We start from the raw sequence: 19,241 nt of genomic DNA on the forward strand, positions 1-19,241 counted from the left end.
TGCAGTATGTGAGATGCTACCTTTTCTAAGTACACTTTTGTGTGACGTGTGGATTGTTACTAAAAATCATATTTTTCATACAGATGGGGGGGTGTCAAAAAAAATGATGGGCCCGGGGTGTCACATATGCTAGGTACACCACTGCAACAGCCCCCATCCCCAGACCACTCACTAGCTCCACTGATTTTTCTCTAAAGTCACTGTGCAGACTGCAAAGAGCTGCTTTTCTGCTTCTTCCACAGGTTTTGCATCTCAGCCCCTCCTTCCCGTGACAAGAGCAGCCTTCTCTTTGGCTGGAGCCTACCACAGTCTCAGCACTAGACGGGGAGGGGGGGTCATGCAGAGCTCTAGTGGGCTAAACTGTAAAAAAAATATCCACACACTTATCCATCCTTCTGGGTAAAGTAATAGTCAGATAATAGACAACTCTTTAGAATCCTGAAAAAAAAATACAGCTGGCAATCTTAGCCTCCTGAATTGTAAGCACCTCTGACATAGTCCCCCCCCTAAACTTTTCGGCCTAAGGCAGTGCCTATTGCCTAGTTTGTCTATGCCTTAATCCGGCTCTGGTTGGTCGCAAAGCATTTGTTGTTAGTGGGTTAGGTTGACTGGTTTCTATGCTTTGGATTGGTTGTGGCTTTGCAGCACAGTTTCTAGATTTAGATAAGTACCAGTAGATTGTTCAAGCTGAAACCTGTAATGAAGCTGAACCGAAAAGTGGTTCTGTCACGAGCCAAAGCAGAAGAGCTGGAGAATGTGCGAAAGCTGAACTGCTGGTGAGAAGGGTGGAAGAGGGGAGGGGGGTGTATTGTTGGTAGCGGACTTGGGGAAAACTATGAAGATTGGCTAAATATGAAGCAGAAAAGACGAAATCTTTCCAATGAAGGACTATGTTACAGTCCAAATGAGTAAGGATAAAAAATAAATAAAGAACATCATAGATAATAAAAAGGGTTATGCACTTTGTTTTCATTTTGTGTTACTATATTTCTTGACGCTGCTTTGTTCTTCCTTTCGAAACTTAGGTGTCATCTTAAAGATGTAACACTGTTTAATATTAACGTAAATAAATTACATTTTCAGAGGCAGAGCCCTAAATCTGCTTCATACCTTTCTAGAGCCATTCCTCTATCCGGGTATGCTCACGCTTGTGCGTCTCTCTTTTCTAACGAGGGCTCCGCTGGACCTAGAGTATTGTGAGCACTTCCGGGTTTGCGGCCCACGTTGGCTTTGTCCTTCCTGCAGTGGGCAGCACCGGGTGACTACTTCTGCTTCGTATAACCTTATTTTTCTTTACAGTACTCTATTTACATTAGCTCCACCCCCTAGAGGCTTGGCTGTGTTGGTCGCGATGCATTTGTTGTTAGTGGGTTAGGTTGACTACTTTCTATGCTGCCGATGATTTGGATTGATTGGGACTCGGCAGCACTGTTTCTAGTTTTAGATAAGTAGCAGCAGTAGCTTGTTCAGGCTGAAACCCATAAAGCTGAACCGGAAAGTGGTTCTGTCACGGGTCAAAGCTGTATGCGAATGTTTTAAACTGCAGGTGGGATGGGTGGGAGAAGGGGAGAGAAGAAAGGGAAGAGGGTGCATTATTGGTAGCAGATTTGGGGAAAACTATGGAGATGATTGGCTAAATATAGTGGTGTAGTGAAGATAGGAGGCGCTTAGGGTGGTGGTACCCACCCTCGCCCTCATCTCCGCCTCTTGTTCCTTTCTTGTTCCCCCAAACAGCATCTCCAACCCATGACCAGGAAGTGACTTCAGAGGTAGAGCTGAGGCTGGTGTTGAGCAGTAGGTTGAAGCTGCTGCATGGGCCAGTGAAGAGTTAGAGGGGAAGGGAAGGAAGGGGGCAGGAAAAAAAGAAAGGTACTGGCACCCTCCACCAAGACAGCACCCAGGATTGTTCGCCCCTCTGCTCCTCCTTACTATGCTGCTAGCTAAATATGAAGTAGAAAAAGATGGTAGGGAAGAAATCTTTCCAGTGAAAGGGTATGTTCAAGGCCAATTCTGGTGCAAAGGGTATACTGTCCTTTCAGTAGGTGATATTCCCATAGTGGAATCCTGTTGCAGGATGAAATTTGCATTCTTCAGGTCGGCCTTCTTCTCCAGTGCTGTAGAGTCTCTTTCAGTTATTTCCTTGTGCAAGCTAGCTGAGAAGGCATGATTCTGATCTGCTCTGATATCCTTTTATTATGCTTCTGGGTTGTTGGTTTTTTTTTTAAATTTGAGTTTGAAGCTTTTGATACTGGAGAGGTCCCCAGTGACCTGGGGCAGCTCTTGTCTGTGAGAGGATGCTTACTGTGAAAGTAATCTGCAGTTGGCAAGACAACCCTCAGTGTTCTTGTCTGGCTGGCATGCATTTGGACTTGTGGAGCTTGGAGTCTGTTCCCCTTGAGGCATAATTGTTACTGAGGGAAAATTCATGTTACAAGACTGGAAAACTTTTAAAGGTGCCCTTCCTCTGTTACTTTTGTTTTAATAGTAATCTGTTGCGGAGCTCCAGAGTCTAGTCCAAATGGGAAGGCTGGATTACCAATAATGATAAATAAGGCGTTACCTTTGTAGAAGAATACCTCCTGCATATCTACCTCTACAGCAATCTGAATGTTTGTGAAAAGGAATAGAAAGTCTTAATGATTGGGGGGGAGGGGGGAGGGTTAAGCTCCTGAAGCTGGAATGAAGCCTTGGGACCAGAGATTGAAAAATAGTATTACAATTCCAGTTGTGTCTCATGCCACAAACTATAGTTAAATAGCTAAGGTTTAATAGCCCCATGCTCCCTTGTTCAACTGGGATTTGAATTATGGTAATAGATAATCCAGGCTTTTTCATCCTGTATCACAGTGTCCCGCAAATTTTCTCGAGCTGCGGCACACTAAAAGTAGTGGCCATGGCTCAAAGCACTTGGAAGTGCACAGATATCGCTGTGATGACATCATGCACGTGTGACATCATCATGTTGATGTCCGCGTGTGTGTGTGAAGGCTCTCCAGGCGGGCCCTGAGATGCCAGTGGGGGGTGCCAGAAGGGAAGAGGGCCAGAGAGAAGGATAGGTGCTGGCGCCCACAGGACATGCTTACAGGACGTGCCTCTCGTCACAAGAGGCATGTCCTATAGGCAGTGGGCTTGCGCCGGCGCCTCTCCTCCTCCTCAGTGTACCACGGCACACCTGAAATCTCAGGAGGCACACAGTTTGAGATACACTGCTGTATCATATTATAATATACTGTATAAATGCACCCTATCCAAAAGTGAAAGAGTATGCTTACCACATTCTCAGTCTCAGATAAGTTATTTCTTTCTTTCAATAGAAGTATTTCATATAATACTGATATGTCTGCTTGTATATTTACACGCAGGTATTTAATAGTTCTGTCTTCTCAAGCCAAAGGAAAAGTACCCTGCCATTGCATGTGGACTTGGGAGAGAACCAGCAGAGCCTTGGATTTAGTAAGATTAAGGCTATAGCCAGATAAGACACCAAATTCCTTTATACCAGTGTATCGCAAGCTGTGTGCTGTGGCACACTAGTGTGCCTCCTGAGATTCCAAGTGTGCTGCAGCTCACAGAGGAGGAAGAGAAGCGCCAGCCAGCTGACTTGCCTCTCGCTGCATATCTCCCTGGATTCCTGCTTTCCGCGCCTTCTCTGCACCCCCAGAACAGCAGTGGTAGCTCAGTGTGCTTTTAACTTGGCCACAGAGCTGTTGCAAGGATTAATTTAGAAGCGGTTTTCTTCAATAGCCTCGGGGCCTTTGCTAGACCGGCCCATTACAATGATGCAACTTCCTCATCATGGTGACGTCGAGCAGTGGCCACTACCTTTAGTGTGCCCTGGCTCGAAAGTTTGAGAGACACTGCTTTATATGATCTACAAGCTTAGGCAGAGATTGTTGTGGATGCTGTAATATTAGTAATAAGTCATCAGCAAAGGTTAAAGCTCCTGGAATATCAGTTGCTTTTGAAATTGTCCTCTATAAAGGCTCAAAATATAAAATGAAAAACAAAGGTGAGAGGGCAATCCTGTCTTATATTGGTGAATTGAAAACAAAGCTGTCCCCAACCCATTTACCAGCAGTTGTGCAGCAGGGTATGTGTTTAAAGTTCTAATAACCTTCAGAAACTAGCCACTAAAACCTAAATACTATAATACCTGAAAATACCTGAAAAAGAAAAGGTCAGATTTTATCAACGGCCTTATCGGCATCTAGACTGGTGACTAAAAAAGGTTTTGCTTCTGCTCTACAATGTGCCATCTCAGTCAAAAAATACTCAAGGGCCAATAAACTCACCAATTCTTATCTGTTGAGTGACTACAGATGGATAATACAATTTTTAAGAGAAGTCACTCTGTAAAGTCCAATAGAATGACCAAAATATAATTCACTCCTAATTGAACTCTGCTCAGAGATATGAAGGCAGTTACCACCGCCTCACCACCCAATCATTGCAGTGTTCAATATGGGTCAGAACTGATACTGATAGTTGGAGTATGGGTTGGAGTATGGAGAGGAAGTAATCCATTTGAACAAGTGATTTCAAGAAAAGGTTTTGAGACTACACCCTTTGAAAAAGAGTTGAATTTCAAAGCCGGTTCCCTGAAGCAGTAATCGAAACGTGGCACGTCGGAACCAGAGATATTTAAAGGCTAAGTCTCTTAAATTCGAAATATATCCTTAAGATTTTGAAAGTATAAGCATAAATAATAACTTATCAATATCAGTACTGACCCGTATTGAACATTGCAATGATTGGGTGGTGAGGCGGTGGTAACTGCCTTCATGTCTCTGAGCAGAGTTCGATTAGGAGTGAATTATATTTTGGTCATTCTATTGGACTTTACAGAGTGACTTCTCTTAAAAATTCTACAATGTGCCATGGCAAACAGAAGCTTATTTAATCACTGATTGCCTGCCTTTAATAACCCCTATCTGCTCTGCACCCACTAAATGTGGTAGATGATCGGCTAAGCAATCCACTAGTATTCTAGATAACATTTTGATGTCCACGTTAAAAAGAGAGATCATCCTAAACGGTGACAGAGTTCAAAAAAGCATGGGATGAACACAGAGGATCTCTAATCAGAAAATAATGGCATATATTGAAAAACTATTGCCAGTACTGGGCAGGCTTGCAAGGTCTATATCACGTATATGGCCATTCAGTTGAGGATGGACTGGGGAGGGCTTAGACAACTGGGATGGTTTAGATGTGCTGGGGTGAGCTTTGACGAAGATTTCAGTAGAGAAGGAACCTAAGCATAGTAATAATAATAATAACTTTATTTTGTATACCGCAGTACCACAAACAGTTCAGAGCGGTTTACAGTGTAAGAGACTGTACATTTACAGCGAAGATACAATGAGGACTGTACATATTCAGTAAAGGTGTACTGGGCAGACCTCTGGGTTTCTGGCCTAGAAATATCTAGGAAAATTAACAAATTGGTAATTTAAAGAGAGGGTACAGTTGGACAGACTGCATGGACCATTTGGGTCTTTATCTGCAGTCATTTACTATGTTATTATATAACATAAGAGATTCTTGGTCCACTATTTCTGCAAAATAAGGTAAAAGAGGGGCGGGGGGGGGGGGATTGAGACTTGTAATACTTTCATTTTGGTAGTGGGTCAAGGTCTGTAAAATAAAAAATCCAAAAACTCTCCAGTGAATCCATCTGCCCCAGAAACAGAAAATGACTTCAAAGCTCTGATAGCTTTCTGGAGTTTCTTTGGGCTGTAGGGGTTTATTAAGGATGTCAAATACCTCTGGAGGCAAGGGGGGAAATCCCAGAGTTCCGAAGATAAAACAGCTTGCTGGAAGCATTAGGGAGTGGCTCCTCAGAGTATAGACCAAGCTTGTCTAAACTTCTATCAGGGGCCACATTTTATATTTTGTAACATTCGGAGGCTAAAACATGCACCGTTTTATTTTGCCATAAGATTTGTAAAATAGTGGCAAAATACAACAGTGTGTCATCTTCTCTCAGCCAGTTTCTCTGTCTCATCTACCCACAGACTTCATCTAGTCTTACTTGCTCTCTCTCATGTACCCCTCTTTTCCAGGCTTTACCCAGTCTCTTTCCTCTAACTTGACTTCAGTAGCAGAACAATGGGTTTCCTGCTTCCCCAGTATGATTTGGCTTGCTGCAAGCCTTAGCTGCATGGTGCCAGAAGTTCAGGTTGGTCTCATAGTTTCAAGTCTCACGAGGCTTGAAACTGAACATGGCACTGCTTGGCTCAAGCTTACAGTTATGGCGATGAAACAGGAATCTTGGCATAGGCACCAGTGCTGTAGGTGCTAGAGCACCCCCAATATTATTTCCAGAACTGCTCAGACATCAGAGCTGAAATCTTCCCATCGTTACGCCTGGCAGAATTCTACGCAAAACATTTGAAAATTTTGCAAAATTCTGCAAGTTTATTTGACAGCATTTCAACAATACTTTTGCTAATTATTCAGAATTTCAGTACAATCGGTATTTTCATTAAGTTATACTGTACTACTACTATTAATAATTTCTATAGTGCTACTAGGCATATGTAGCACTGTACATCAAAACATAGAAGAGACAGTCCCTGCTTACAATCTAGTCAAGAAAGACAAACTGGACAAGAAGGTATATCAATACACAGTGGGGGAATTATGGAAGGAATCAGGTGGGGGAATTATGGAATGAATGATAAAGACAGATATTGGTGCTAGAAGGTGGGTTAGAGTCTGAAAATGCTTTCATTTTCAAAGAAGTGGGCTTTGAGTCTTGATTTGAATACTGCCAGAGACGGAGCTTGATGTACTGAGTCAGGCAGTTTGCTCTAGGCATATGGTGCAGCAAAGTAGAAGGGGCAGGAGGAGGAGAAGGGTACAGATACGAGAAACTCATCCGATGAGCAGAATGCCCAGGGAGAGATGAGAGAGGAGAAATACTGGGGAGCTGCAGAGTAAATTCACTTGTGGGAACCAATAAAGTGACTTGAGGAAAGGGTTAATGTGGACAGAATGAGGCATGCAGCAGAGCTCTGAACAGATTGAAACATAGAAACATAGGGGAGAGAGATGATTTAGCAGAAGGCCAGTGAAAAGTAGATTGCAGTGGTCTAGGTGTGAGAAATGGGGAAGAAACAGGTTAGAGTAATTTAAGTGAGAGGTAATAAGAGCATTGATGAGGGTCTTGTCAGTGCGCTCAGAAAGGGTCTGAGTGCCTTTCCTTTTTTCTCTCTCTCTCCCTCCAAATCCAACCCCCCCCCCCCGCTGCCTCTTTCTCTCCCCCCACCCAGCATGAACTCACTCTATGCTCCCCTCTCCAGCACCTTCTCCCCTCCACAGTGTCTCTCTTCTAGCCCCCTTTCCCTCCCTTCCTTCATGCTGTTTCTCCAGCCCTCCCCCACTGCCCTCCCCCACTACCCCCCCCCCCTGGCCATTGCAACACAATCCTTGGGCAGCTGGCAGAGGCAACAAGGTGAACCTGCCTAGAGAAAACTACTACTAGAAAAAAACAAGAGCCTACACATTTTTTTTTTTTCACTTAGTGACTTTCTTCTAGCCGTATACCTTTTGTAAAAGTCCATCTTAGTGAAATTTGGTTGGTTTGTTTCCATAGTATTTCACTTTGTCTTTATGTTGTTCAAAAACATTTCTGAAAGCTGACATATTTTAATAAATTCAGAATAAAAAACTTTTTTTTCTATCTTTTGTCTGAGCAGTTTATTTTTCCATTCACTTAGGCCTCAGAGTCCCTTTTCTGCTTTTCTTTGTTTTTTGTAACTGTCTTCCCAGGATCACATGTTCATGTGAGATTTTTGTCTCTATCTGTCCTGTCCAGCATCTGTGTCCCCCCCCCCCCCCAATCTCTATTTCCTCTGTCTTCTCTCCTCTGTGTGTCTCTCCATTTTCCTGTATCCATCATCCCTTTATCAGAATTGCCCCTTTTCATGCAATGTCTGTGTCAGCAGTCCTCCTATGCCCCTGTCTCAATGCTCTCCCCCTATCAAGCATTCTGTTACATCTAAAGCACTCAGAAGTCCATACGTTAGGTGATCCATCCATTCCCATGAACTGGGTTTTGTAGAAGTGTGAAACTTACAACTTTCAGCACCTCCCACATTGTCAGTGGAATGTAGTGCTCCCTTTAGATTTTCCTTCTTCAAGTGAACTGTGCAGAGGTGTTTCTGATCTGCTCTGCTTAACTTTTTTTCTTATTTTCAGCTTTAAGTTTGTGGGTGGGTTTTTTTTTTGTTTGTTTTTTCTGAGGCTTTGGTGCCCTGAGACCCCATACTTGGGGGTTCTCTGCTTGGGAAAGAATGCATGTTCTGCGGAGCCGGACTCCAGCTTGCAGGGCAAACCTTCAGGTGGACCTATGGAGTCAGCCTGCTGAGTTTTACTTCAGGGCTTGGGATATGTTTCTCGCCTCCTGAATTTTTCAGTGGCTTGAGTGCAGGCTGTGGGCACCCTGAGTAAGAACCCTCGGGGCATCAGGGAGCTGGCTGTGTATTTTCCTCCCCCCCCCCCCCCCCCGCTCATCCCAAATCATGCTTCAAGATTCTGTGGGAATGGAGGTCTCGGACAGGGTTGGTTCAACTGGCAGCCTGAAGATTTTCTGGTTTGGAGTCATTATTGGAAGTTTCTGAGGCAGGAAGTCCTTTCTATCTCTTCCAGCTGCAGGGAAAGCTGATAGGTAGTCACTTTCACAGAACTAGAAGTACAGCCTCATTATTTCCTATGGGGAAAAATTGGGAAGGGGGGGTCCAAAAACCTCATTTGAGGGTTTCTGGTGTCAGGGTTCAGGTTCTCCCCCTCCAAAACCCCTATTTCACTTTTTTTTTTCTCTCAAAGTCTGCAAGGGCCATATTTGGCATGATTTTTCTGGCAGTGACCCATCTTGGATTTTAAACCATCTTTTTTTTCTGAAGTCTCTACCTCAAAATCCCTCAATTTTTACAAAAATCAATAGTGATAGACTCTTCAGGGGGTGTTAACCCTTCTTATGAAATTTGTGCCAGATGGCCAGTGGAGGAGCATCCATGTACTGCGTGCTGCAGCGCACACAAGGAAGGGGAGGGAGCCTTGAGCTTAGCCCCATCCTTGTCCTTCAGAACTGGGGAACTGCTGTGGGTCTGGGAAATGGGTAAAAAGTCCCATCCAGAGTCTGAATTTCACAAAGATGTGAAGCACAGACATGTGGAGTCCATTGAACCCACAAAAGTCCAGTTGGAGGTCTTGCAGGGTTCATTTATCTCCCCTGCACAAGACTTCTCTCCGGAATTTGTAACTTTCAGGTGGAGAGCATTTTTAATGGGACCAGGGCATGTGGCGCAGCTTACAAGCATACCACCATTAGTCTAGGGAGCATCTTTGCTTCCTGTGATTCTTCTCAGACAAGCAAACTGGTCCCAAGCTCCAGTGACCATTTGGAGCTAGACTGGCAGGATTGGAGATTAGACTCCATGCCACTTTTATCTTGGGGCTCAGAGACAATCTAGAAGACTCTGGTTCCCTGTTTAGGTCTAGCTGCCAAGATGCCTCTCTGGCTCTTGACTAGGGTGATGACCCTCTGATCCACTGGCTCTTCAGATTGGTCTCTGTCCGTTTCATAGTGGATGCTGTTAAGGAGCTGAAGCTGGAGGCTCAGCCCTCTACGTTCCAGTGCACAGTCATAAATGGTTCCAGTGCTCGACCCTCTTTTTTTTTTTTCCAGCGCATCTGGACCTTATTGCTGTAGTTACGGAGCAGTGGGAGGCCCTTGAAGGCTCCTTAAGGATTGCAAAAGTTCCAGCAGCTGTTTAATCAGCCAAAGGTAGACTGTGCAGTGGCTCAGGTCACCAAATGCATGGCACTCCTGAGTGAGGGTGGAGTTATGCTGAAAGATGCACAAGATTGCAAGGTAGATATGGTTTTGAAGAGACAATTTGAAGCTCTAGATCTGTGAATTAAAGCAGTGGCGGCAGCTTCATTTGTTGCACTAGCCTACCACACCAGAGTGAGACAACAGCCTTTTAAGGAGGAGGATGTCTACCTCCAGCTGGTGCTAGAAGGGGCAGACACCCTATATGATCTTATGATCATGAGCAAGGTATTGGCGATCTCTGCTCACAGAATGCTCTGAATCAGGCAGTGGATGGGTGACTTAGCATCCAAGGCAACCTTAAGCAGAATGCCCTTTAAGGGACAGATGCTTTTTGGTAAGGGCTTAGACTATCTTATGGCTAATGTGATGATCACTGCCCTAAATCTTTGCCAGAAAATAGGCCACGCTAACCACCAGGAGAGAGTAGAGGTAATTTTCATCCCTCCTACTGTTCTCACCAGTACAACCCAGAGATCCTACCAAGGTTACAGACAGCAATTTAGCAAACCCTGGATGCCAGCATCCTCAGGGTCTTGTGTCAACCCACCCTCCAAAAAATCCCAACGATGCCAAGTTGGCGGCCGCACCTCCACTTAATGGAGGAAGGCTGTCAGCATTTTGGAGAGCGTGGAAGAAATTTCCGTGGACCAATGGGTGATGGACATTATTCAAGTGGGTCACAAAATCAAGTTTTTTCATCCTGTAGATTTGTTACTCGATTCTCCAGCCAGAAAAAGAGGCCAAAGTCTGAGCTACACTTCAAAGTCTCTTAGACATTTGTCTCAGTCAGATACTTCATTGTGCCCAAGAAAGGCACAGAAAACTGAAGGCCCTCAATGCATTTCTAAGGATCCCACATTTCCACATGGAAATGGTCTGTTCGATCATTGCGGTGATGGCTCCAGGAGAATTTCTGGCCTCTGGATCTAACAGAAGCATATCTGCATATTCCCATATTTCTGGGCCACAGGAAATATCTGAAATTTCATATTCTTCAGGAACATTTACAGTTTGCAGCTCTCCCTTTGAGATTGATAACAGACCCCTGCACTTTCACCAAGGTAATGGTGGTTATTGGTGGCTCATCTCCAAAAGATAGGGGTGTACTTGGATTTCCATCCATCCAAACGGGAGTGAGCCATGTATTGGATCTAGTCCAGCGATTAGGCTGTATAGTCAACTTCTAGAAGAGCCATCTAGAGCTGTCCCAGAGTAGAGTATCTGGGCATTTGTTTTGACATGGCCCAGGGCAGTGTTTTTTTTTTTTTCTTCCTGAACCACTCAATCTACAAATCTTGGCTCTCTTAGCGATGCTGATTCTTACAGCTTAATCAAAAAACTGTCAGGGAATAATTTACTCACAAAAAATGTGGGGATATAATTGAAAACCAAAAGGATAAACTAATCCTTCATACATATATGAAGTTTACACCATACATTGGAATTGTCATACCCAGTATGATTATTTTTATCATATGCTCGGAGACATGAAGCTCTTCTAGGGATGAAATCCCCATTGAAGAACTTACCATCCAATCATTGCATATGAAAGCAATTAAATTTTCATATGTTCATTTGTGAAAAACCCAGTAAAATAAAAAAATATATATATAAATAAGTACTTATCTTAAAGGTGTTTAAAAGGTCTCGACGTGGATCACATTTTGCGGCATGTCATTGCTCTTGAACGCATGGCCCTAGTTTGCAAGGAGTATTCAGATGTGGTTATTGACACTCTACTCCGGGCTAAAAAGCTTTCTACTATGGTGGCTTATGCCAAAGTTTGGAAGGCTTTTCAACAGTGGTGTGAAAGAGACTGGGTGGAACCACTTCAAGCTCCCATTCTAGTTATTTTTGCTTTTCTATAGGCTGGTCTGGAAAAAGGCCTTGCAGTGGCTTCCCTCAAGGTGCAGGTAGCAGGCTTTTCATGCTTCTGGATCAAAGTGGTAAAGTTTCACTGACAGCTCACCTGGATGTGACCCAATTCCTAAGAGGTGTGCTTCAGTTAAGGCCTCTGTTAAGATACCCTTTCCTGACGTGGAATCTTAACCGTCCTCAAGGGCCTTACTAAAGCCCCATATGAACCACTCAAACGCATCGCCCTTTTGGATTTCACAGTCAAGACCAGTGTTCTGGTGGCGGTCATCTCGGCAAGACGTATCTCGAAATTGCAAGCCCTCTCCTGGCTAGAGCCTTTTCACAGAATCATGGAAGCGAGTGTAGCTCTCCTTCTCCTTCCTTCTGAAAGTTGTATCTGATTTTCATGTCAAACCAGGAGGTTTGTTTGCTTGCTTTTCAACCTTCAGGCTTGGACAAGCAGGCTAGGATATTGAAGAAACTATGTGCATAGAGTTTTTACTTCACTGTTTGGAAAAGACCAATGATCTTCATCTTTCTGACCATCTGTTCATGCTAACCAGCCAGTCCAGGCATGGCAGACTGGCATCCAAGTCCTCTATAGCCAGATGTATTCTTATGGCCATTTTATCAACCTACATTGCCTGTGGTAAGCAGCTGCCAGTTTCTCTCAAGGCACACTTGACCAGGCATGTTGCATCTTCATGGGCAGAGTCTCAGGCAGTTCCTCCCACAGAGATTTGTAGAGCAGCTACTTGGTCTAATTTTCATATCTTTACAAGGTTTTACAGAATGGACATGGAGGCTCAAGAGGATGCTGCCTTTGGGTCCTAAGTCTTGTGGGCAGGCTCTTCTGTCCCACCCTAGATGTCAGCCATTGTTTTGGTACGGACTCCTGAGTAGATATAACAGAATGAAAGATTAAGTTCTTACCTGGATAATCTTCTCTCTGTTAATCTTCTTAGGAGTCCATATGGCCCGTTCTCAGTATATCCTGTTTCGCCTGCTTTTCTGCCTCAGATATTTCTAGATTCCAAGCCTGGATTAGTTATCTTGTCAACTAGATTACTAAGTGTAAAGAAATCCTGTATAAGTGTATTGCTTAGCCTCTAGCTCCTTTTGATGTTCATGCTTTTTGCACACTGCAGGTTGGTTCACTATTGCTGCTATGTTTTAAATTCTCTGTTGATAATTGTTCTAAGTTACAGAGCAGAACAGAATTGTATGATGTCTGCAGGGAAGTTCTCCATACCCCTCCTTTGTATTCTATTTCAGTGAAGCTTGGTTGCTTTGGGATATAACTGAAAGGGCACTCCACTCCACTGGCAATGTGGGAGATGCTGAAAGTTGTAAGGGTATCACATTTCTGCAATACCCAGTTTGTGCGAATGGATTGATTACCTAATGTACGGACTCCTGAGATTAACAGAAGAAGATTATCCAGGTAAGAATCTAAACTAGGTAAACTAGATGCACATCTCTTTAAGAGTGGTATAGAGTGATACGGGTAAGGGTAAATTAGATGCACATCTCCCTTGAGAAGCATACAGTGATATGGGGACTAAAACTATGCCCGGGTACACCTGGCAGGGCCTCTGCATGTATGGATCACCGAACTTGATGGAGCCAGGGTCTGATCCGGAGATGGCAATTTTTATGTTCTAATCTTTTTCCTCCAAGTCTGTCCAAGTTTTTGTGCCTATCATTGCTTCAGTGTCCCTGTCTCACTCAATCCCCTTCTAGGATCTCTTTCACTCTTGAGCCAGCGTTTCTCCCCTACCTTCTCAAGAGTGCATCGCTCACGGAGGAAGTGATGTCATCCCAGCGCATGGCTGCCTGACTCGGGAGCTCCGTAGGGGCCGGTGTGCAAAAGAGCTTTTTCAGCTTCTAGCGCTAAAACGCGCTTATTATTAAGATCGCGGTTCGCGGGTGAAGCCATGGCGACGCGGAAGAAACTTGACAAATTTAAATATTTCGGCGATGGAGGAGAGAAAACAGCGAGTGAGACACAGGGGAGTGCAGGAGACGCGCTTAAAATGGCCGCGGGGCCGTCGGCGCCGGCAGAGCTGATTGAGGCTGGGACTTTGGCGATCTCGGGGGAGCTCAGTGAGACGGTGCACAAATCTTTTCAAACGTGGTTCCAGGACCTGAAGGATGAAATGGTAGGAGTGAGAGTGGATGTGAAGGCTGCCCTGGCGGAGCTCCGTGCGGATGTGGGGGAGTTGGGAGCCAGAGTGCTAGCCTCTGAAGAGCACGTGGAGGCTCTGTCTGCCACAGTTACTGGGGTCAAGGAATCCACAGACCATTTAACATCCGAGCTGCAGGAATTACAGGCGCAGGTGGAGGACCTGGAGAATAGGTCACGCTGGTGTAACCTGCGCTTTAAGGGAATCCCGGAGGGGGAGGCGTATCGTGATTGCAAGAATGTGGTGCGGGAGTTTTGTCAGAGCCTCCTAAGTGTGGACGGAGCTGAGATACCTGAGGAGATTAAGCTACAGAGAGCGCATCGGAGCTTGGGTCCTGTGAGAAGTCCTGGCTATAAAGATATCATCGCTTGCTTTGCGGATTTTTCCCTTAAAGAGAAGATCTTGCAGATGGCACGACGCCACCCCCGGTTTCGCTGGAAAGAGTTAGAAGTGGGTGTCTACCAGGACCTAGCATGGTCTACATTGCAGAAGCGCAGGGCGTTCAAAGAGGTCACGCAAGTGCTGAGGGATGGTGGCCACAAGTACAGGTGGCTGTTCCCCTTTGGAGTCTGGCTTACTGTCAACGGGAGGTCTCGAAAGGTGGCTACGGTCACGGAAGCCTGGATAGCTATGAAAGAGCTGGTTTGTGTGAATATCCCGGAGACGGTGCCAGCGCCTGCTACAGCTAGCACTTCAGGAGTACCTGGCGCTTGGTCTACAGTTCTGCGCTCTGGCAAGCGAGCAGCTAAACAGGGGACCTGATGATGATGAGGTTAAATAAATAAATGTTTATTTTATTTTTATTTTTCCTCTAACTCTACTTTTCACTTCTCTATTACCCTCCAGGTACTTTAGTTAGATTGTGAGCCTTCGGGACAGTAAGGGAATTTTCCAAGTACCTTTCTTATTTCTAATCTTAATGTATATTTTCTGTAAACCGCTTAGAACCTAACGGATGTAGCGGTATATAAGAAATAAATTACATTACATTACATTACATTACCATCTAAACTATTCTTTAACAAGGCCACTTTGATTGGCATGGACTGGGAGAGGTACTGAGTGGTGTGCCATCTCCGGTCTGGATCTTGGAAAGAGACTATGCACTTTCTGATGTTTCTCTTTAGCTTTACTGGCGGCTTGTTTTGCTGCAAATTTTGGTTTTGTGTTGTTGACATGGGGAGCTGCTTGGGCTAGTCGCCTGGGGTACTTTTCACTTTCTAAGGGTTGGCTAGACCTTCACTGAGGGGGTCAGCTTCGGGTATGGGGGGAGGGGGGGGTTGGGGGGGAGTCAAAGTAAACTTCTTACTATTGGATCATGGAATGTAAACGGTTTAAACAATCCGGGTAAACGTAGTATAGTATATCGGGAATTGAATAGATTAAAATGGGATATATGTATGCTGCAGGAAACCCATTTGAGACCCAGACATGTGGGGGTCTTGCGGTCCTCTTACTTTGAGCAAGTATGGACGCATCAAAGTGTTCAGTCTGCTAAGAAGGTGGGAGGACTGGCAATTCTTATCCGAAAGGGCTTGGGTTTTACGGTTCAGAAGGTGTATAGAGATTCTGGGGGACGGTGTCTGGCTCTGCAGGGTACAATACAGGGCCGTCCTATCACTGTAATTAACATTTATGGTCCTAATGGGGGTCAGGCGGCCTTCTATGGTTCTCTTACAGATGATTTAGTCAATTTTGTTAGGGGGTCTGTATATTTGGGGGGGGATTTTAATGTCACTCCAGATGTGCTGCTGGATCACTCCCGAGGAGGACTTCGATCATCGTCCCGAGCTTCTCGAAAGGCTTTTCTTGCCCTGATGTCCTCCTTGGGCTTGATCGACAGTTGGCGCTTGCATCACCCTTCCCAGAGGGCATATACCCATTATTCATCTGTTCATGGTTCTTATGCTAGGATTGACAGTATCTGGACTCATCGTAACCAATGGGGGGGAATCAGAACTGCTGAAATTGAAGCTATACATATCTCTGATCATGCGCCTGTCTGGATAGCTTGTGAGGGCTGTTGGGATGTGGGGCATCGTCGGACCTTTTGGAGGCTTAATGAATCACTGTTAAAGCATACAGAGGTGGACAGGGAGGTGGGAGAGGCTATTACCAATTATCTCCATGACAATGATAATGGCGCGGTGGGTGACTCCATATTGTGGGATGCCCTTAAGGCTGTGATCCGTAGGGTCTTTATTAAATGGGGGGCGCGCCTTAAGCAACAGCGGGAGCGTAGAACTATATCCCTTCGGGAGACTTTAATATCTTTGGGGAGGCAACATCAGTGCTCTCCTGACCCAGAAGTGTTTGCACGGCTACTGAGAGCGCGACATGAACTTTCTCTTCTACAGATGGAAGAGATTGATTTTTATAGACTAAGATTGCGCCAGACGATATATGAATATAGCAATAAAGCGGGCTCGCGACTTGCTCGATACATTAAATTGAAACAAGCCAGAACCGCTATTACCCGAATTAGGGATATGGAGGGGAAACTGCAGTGTACTGATGAGACCATTAAGAAGGTCTTTCTTTCCTACTACACCAAATTATATGGGAAAGTGGAGGGGGTACACTTGGACTCTATCACGGAGTATTTAGATAAAGTGACGTTGCCACACCTGGGAGACTCGGATATAGGATATCTTAATAGTCCTGTTTCCTTGGGGGAGGTACTGGGGGTTATCACCAGGCTGAAATTGGGAAAGTCCCCGGGTTTAGATGGGTACACTAATAGTTTTTACAAACAGTATCGGGTCCATCTAGCTCCTCTATTGGTACGGGTTATTAATGGGGTGAGGGAAGGGAAATCACTCCCGCCATCGATGGGAGACGCGGGTATTTCGGTATTGCTTAAACCGGGGAGAGATTCTGATAGTTGTGGTGCATATCGGCCCATTTCATTATTGAACACCGATGCAAAAATTTTAGCTAAAGTTTTGGCCCTCAGGCTGGGGAAATGCTTGCCTAGTCTGATTCATATGGATCAATCGGGGTTTATTCAAAGACGTCAGGTTGGGGACAATATCAGAAGAACGCTGCATCTTCTCTGGGAGGCGCAACACACTTTGGATAAAGTAGCTCTCTTAGCAGTTGATGCGGAGAAAGCTTTTGACCAGGTGGGTTGGGACTTTTTATGGCAGGTCATGGAGCGGACGGGATGTGGGGATTTCTTTCTGGCTTGGGTGCGAGCATTCTACCGGTCACCGAGGGCGACTATTAGGGTGAATGGGGACTACACAGAGTTTTTTTCAATTGAACGGGGTACACGTCAGGGGTGCCCTCTCTCTTCGCTTTTGTTTGCACTGTCTATTGAACCCTTAGCTATCTACATACGTGAACATCCAGACTTGAGGGGTTTATGGATCGGGGCTCAGGAACATCGGCTTGCGTTATTTGCTGATGATGTTTTGTTATATGTGCGTGACCCTGAACTTTCCCTCCCTATCTTGTTAGACATTTTTGCTGACTTTGGTGTGGTGTCCGGTTTTACGGTTAATCCGGATAAGTCGGAATTGATGGGGATCACCTTGACTGCCGATGAAGAGAGGAGACTGTCGGGGAGATTCCCGTTTCGTTGGGCTTCTGGGGCGCTGAAATATTTGGGGATCTCTATATCTCGGGATCTGTCTCAACTGTATACTTTAAATTATACCCCCATTATTAGGCAAATTAAGGGGGACCTGCAGCGGTGGTCTGGGCTGTGGTTGTCTTGGTGGGGACGGATAGCGGTTATTAAAATGAATATTTTGCCCCGTTTATTATTTCTTTTTCAAACACTGCCTATACCGCTCCCGACTGTGGTGTTAAAAGAACTTCATTCTCTCTTCTTCCGGTTTATATGGAAGGGGAAACCGCCTCGGATCTCTCGTCAGTGTTTGTGGCTGCCCCGTGAATCTGGGGGACGAGCACTTCCCAATTTGTTCTGGTATTATAGGGCTGCACAATTGAGAATTTTGTTGGATTGGGATATTGCGGAACAAAAATGTGTAGTACAATTGGAACAGCAATTAATGGGTACCCGGGTTTTACGAACCTTGATCTGGTCCTCTTTATCTGCACGGGTGGTTTTTAGAACTTTGAGAAACCCAATTTTGATGCACCTTTTGCGGATGTGGTGGGAGACGCGGAAGAAATGGGGAGCAGGGATGGTGCCTTCGCTGCTGGGGGCGTTGGGGGATGAACCATTTTTTCCGGCGGGTAGGGAGAGCTCGGTTTTTCATCGCTGGGAGCGTCAGGGACTCCGGACGTTCTCGGATGCCATTCATAGGGGGATCCTGGTGTCCTTTGAGGCTTTTCGGAAGAGTGCAGCTTTGCCTAAGGGGGATTTTTTAGCTTACTCCCAAACCCGACATTTTATTCAATCACAGGGCTGGACTGGGGAACCGATCAGGACGAGGGCTCCCTTGGAACATCTGTGGCTTACACTTCGTAACCTGCCCAAACCCATTTCAGTTCTATATCAATATTTTAGGGGCTCGATTGTTTTCCACCCTAAATACAAAGGTCTTTGGGAACGGGACTTGGGGTGTTCTTTCTCGGAGAGGGAGTGGACCCAACTTTGTCTTGAGGTGGGCAAGGCATCCTCTTGTGTTCTTATACAGGAGAATGCCTACAAGGTATTTACCAGGTGGTATTATACCCCTGCTAGGTTACATAAAATGTTTCCGAGATCTTCTGCAATGTGTTGGAGGTGTGGGGGGGCCGTTGGCACCTTCTTGCATATTTGGTGGGATTGTCTTCCTTTACAAATCTTTTGGAAACAGGTTGTTGGCTGTTTATCCCAATTGTTACAAATGGTGCTCCCGTTGGTGCCAGTGGAATGTCTACTGGGCTTACATAATGTGTGTGAACACACTTGGCAAACTAAACTCCGCAGGTGGGGATTGGCTGCAGCTAAATGTTTAATTGCTAAATCCTGGAAAAGATCTGAGGCACCTATTATGTTAGAATGGTATTTGCAGTTTCATCAATTGTGTACCATGGAACTATCAATTGCTAAACGTCATGGGTACTACTTTTCATCTATGCGAACTTGGACTGTTATTATGGACAAGATTGATACTTTGGTTTAAGTTTACTGGGGCTGGGGGGTTTGGGGGGATTGTTGTTGTGGGGATAACTTCCTGAAGGAACAACAGGGAGGTGTCCGCTTTGTATATTTCAGTTTTCTTGGGAGGGGTGGGGGGATTTGTGATTCATTGCAGGGGATATCTGTTTGGCAATTATGTTTTCTTTTTGCTGTATTGTGATTTCTGAGACTGATGTCTTTTGTTCAATACTATGGAGTGCTTGAGCCTTGATATCCATATTTTGCTTGTATAATACAAAACTTTTTTTTTTTTAAT

The 19,241-nt window shown here is 45.0% G+C and overlaps 1 protein-coding gene across 1 annotated transcript in view; it reads left to right on the plus strand.

Moving 5' to 3' along the window:
- Positions 1–575: 575 nt before the first annotated feature.
- Positions 576–19,241, plus strand: part of CFAP410 (cilia and flagella associated protein 410) — an 80,873-nt gene continuing 62,207 nt past the window's right edge. The window contains exon 1 of the mRNA XM_033946577.1: positions 576–776. Within this exon, the coding sequence (XP_033802468.1) occupies positions 700–776 (77 nt within the window). The 5' untranslated portion in view covers positions 576–699. The remainder of the gene's footprint in view (positions 777–19,241) is intronic.

This window comes from Geotrypetes seraphini, chromosome 5 (assembly GCF_902459505.1).
Source record: "Geotrypetes seraphini chromosome 5, aGeoSer1.1, whole genome shotgun sequence".
Lineage (NCBI taxonomy): Eukaryota > Metazoa > Chordata > Amphibia > Gymnophiona > Dermophiidae > Geotrypetes > Geotrypetes seraphini.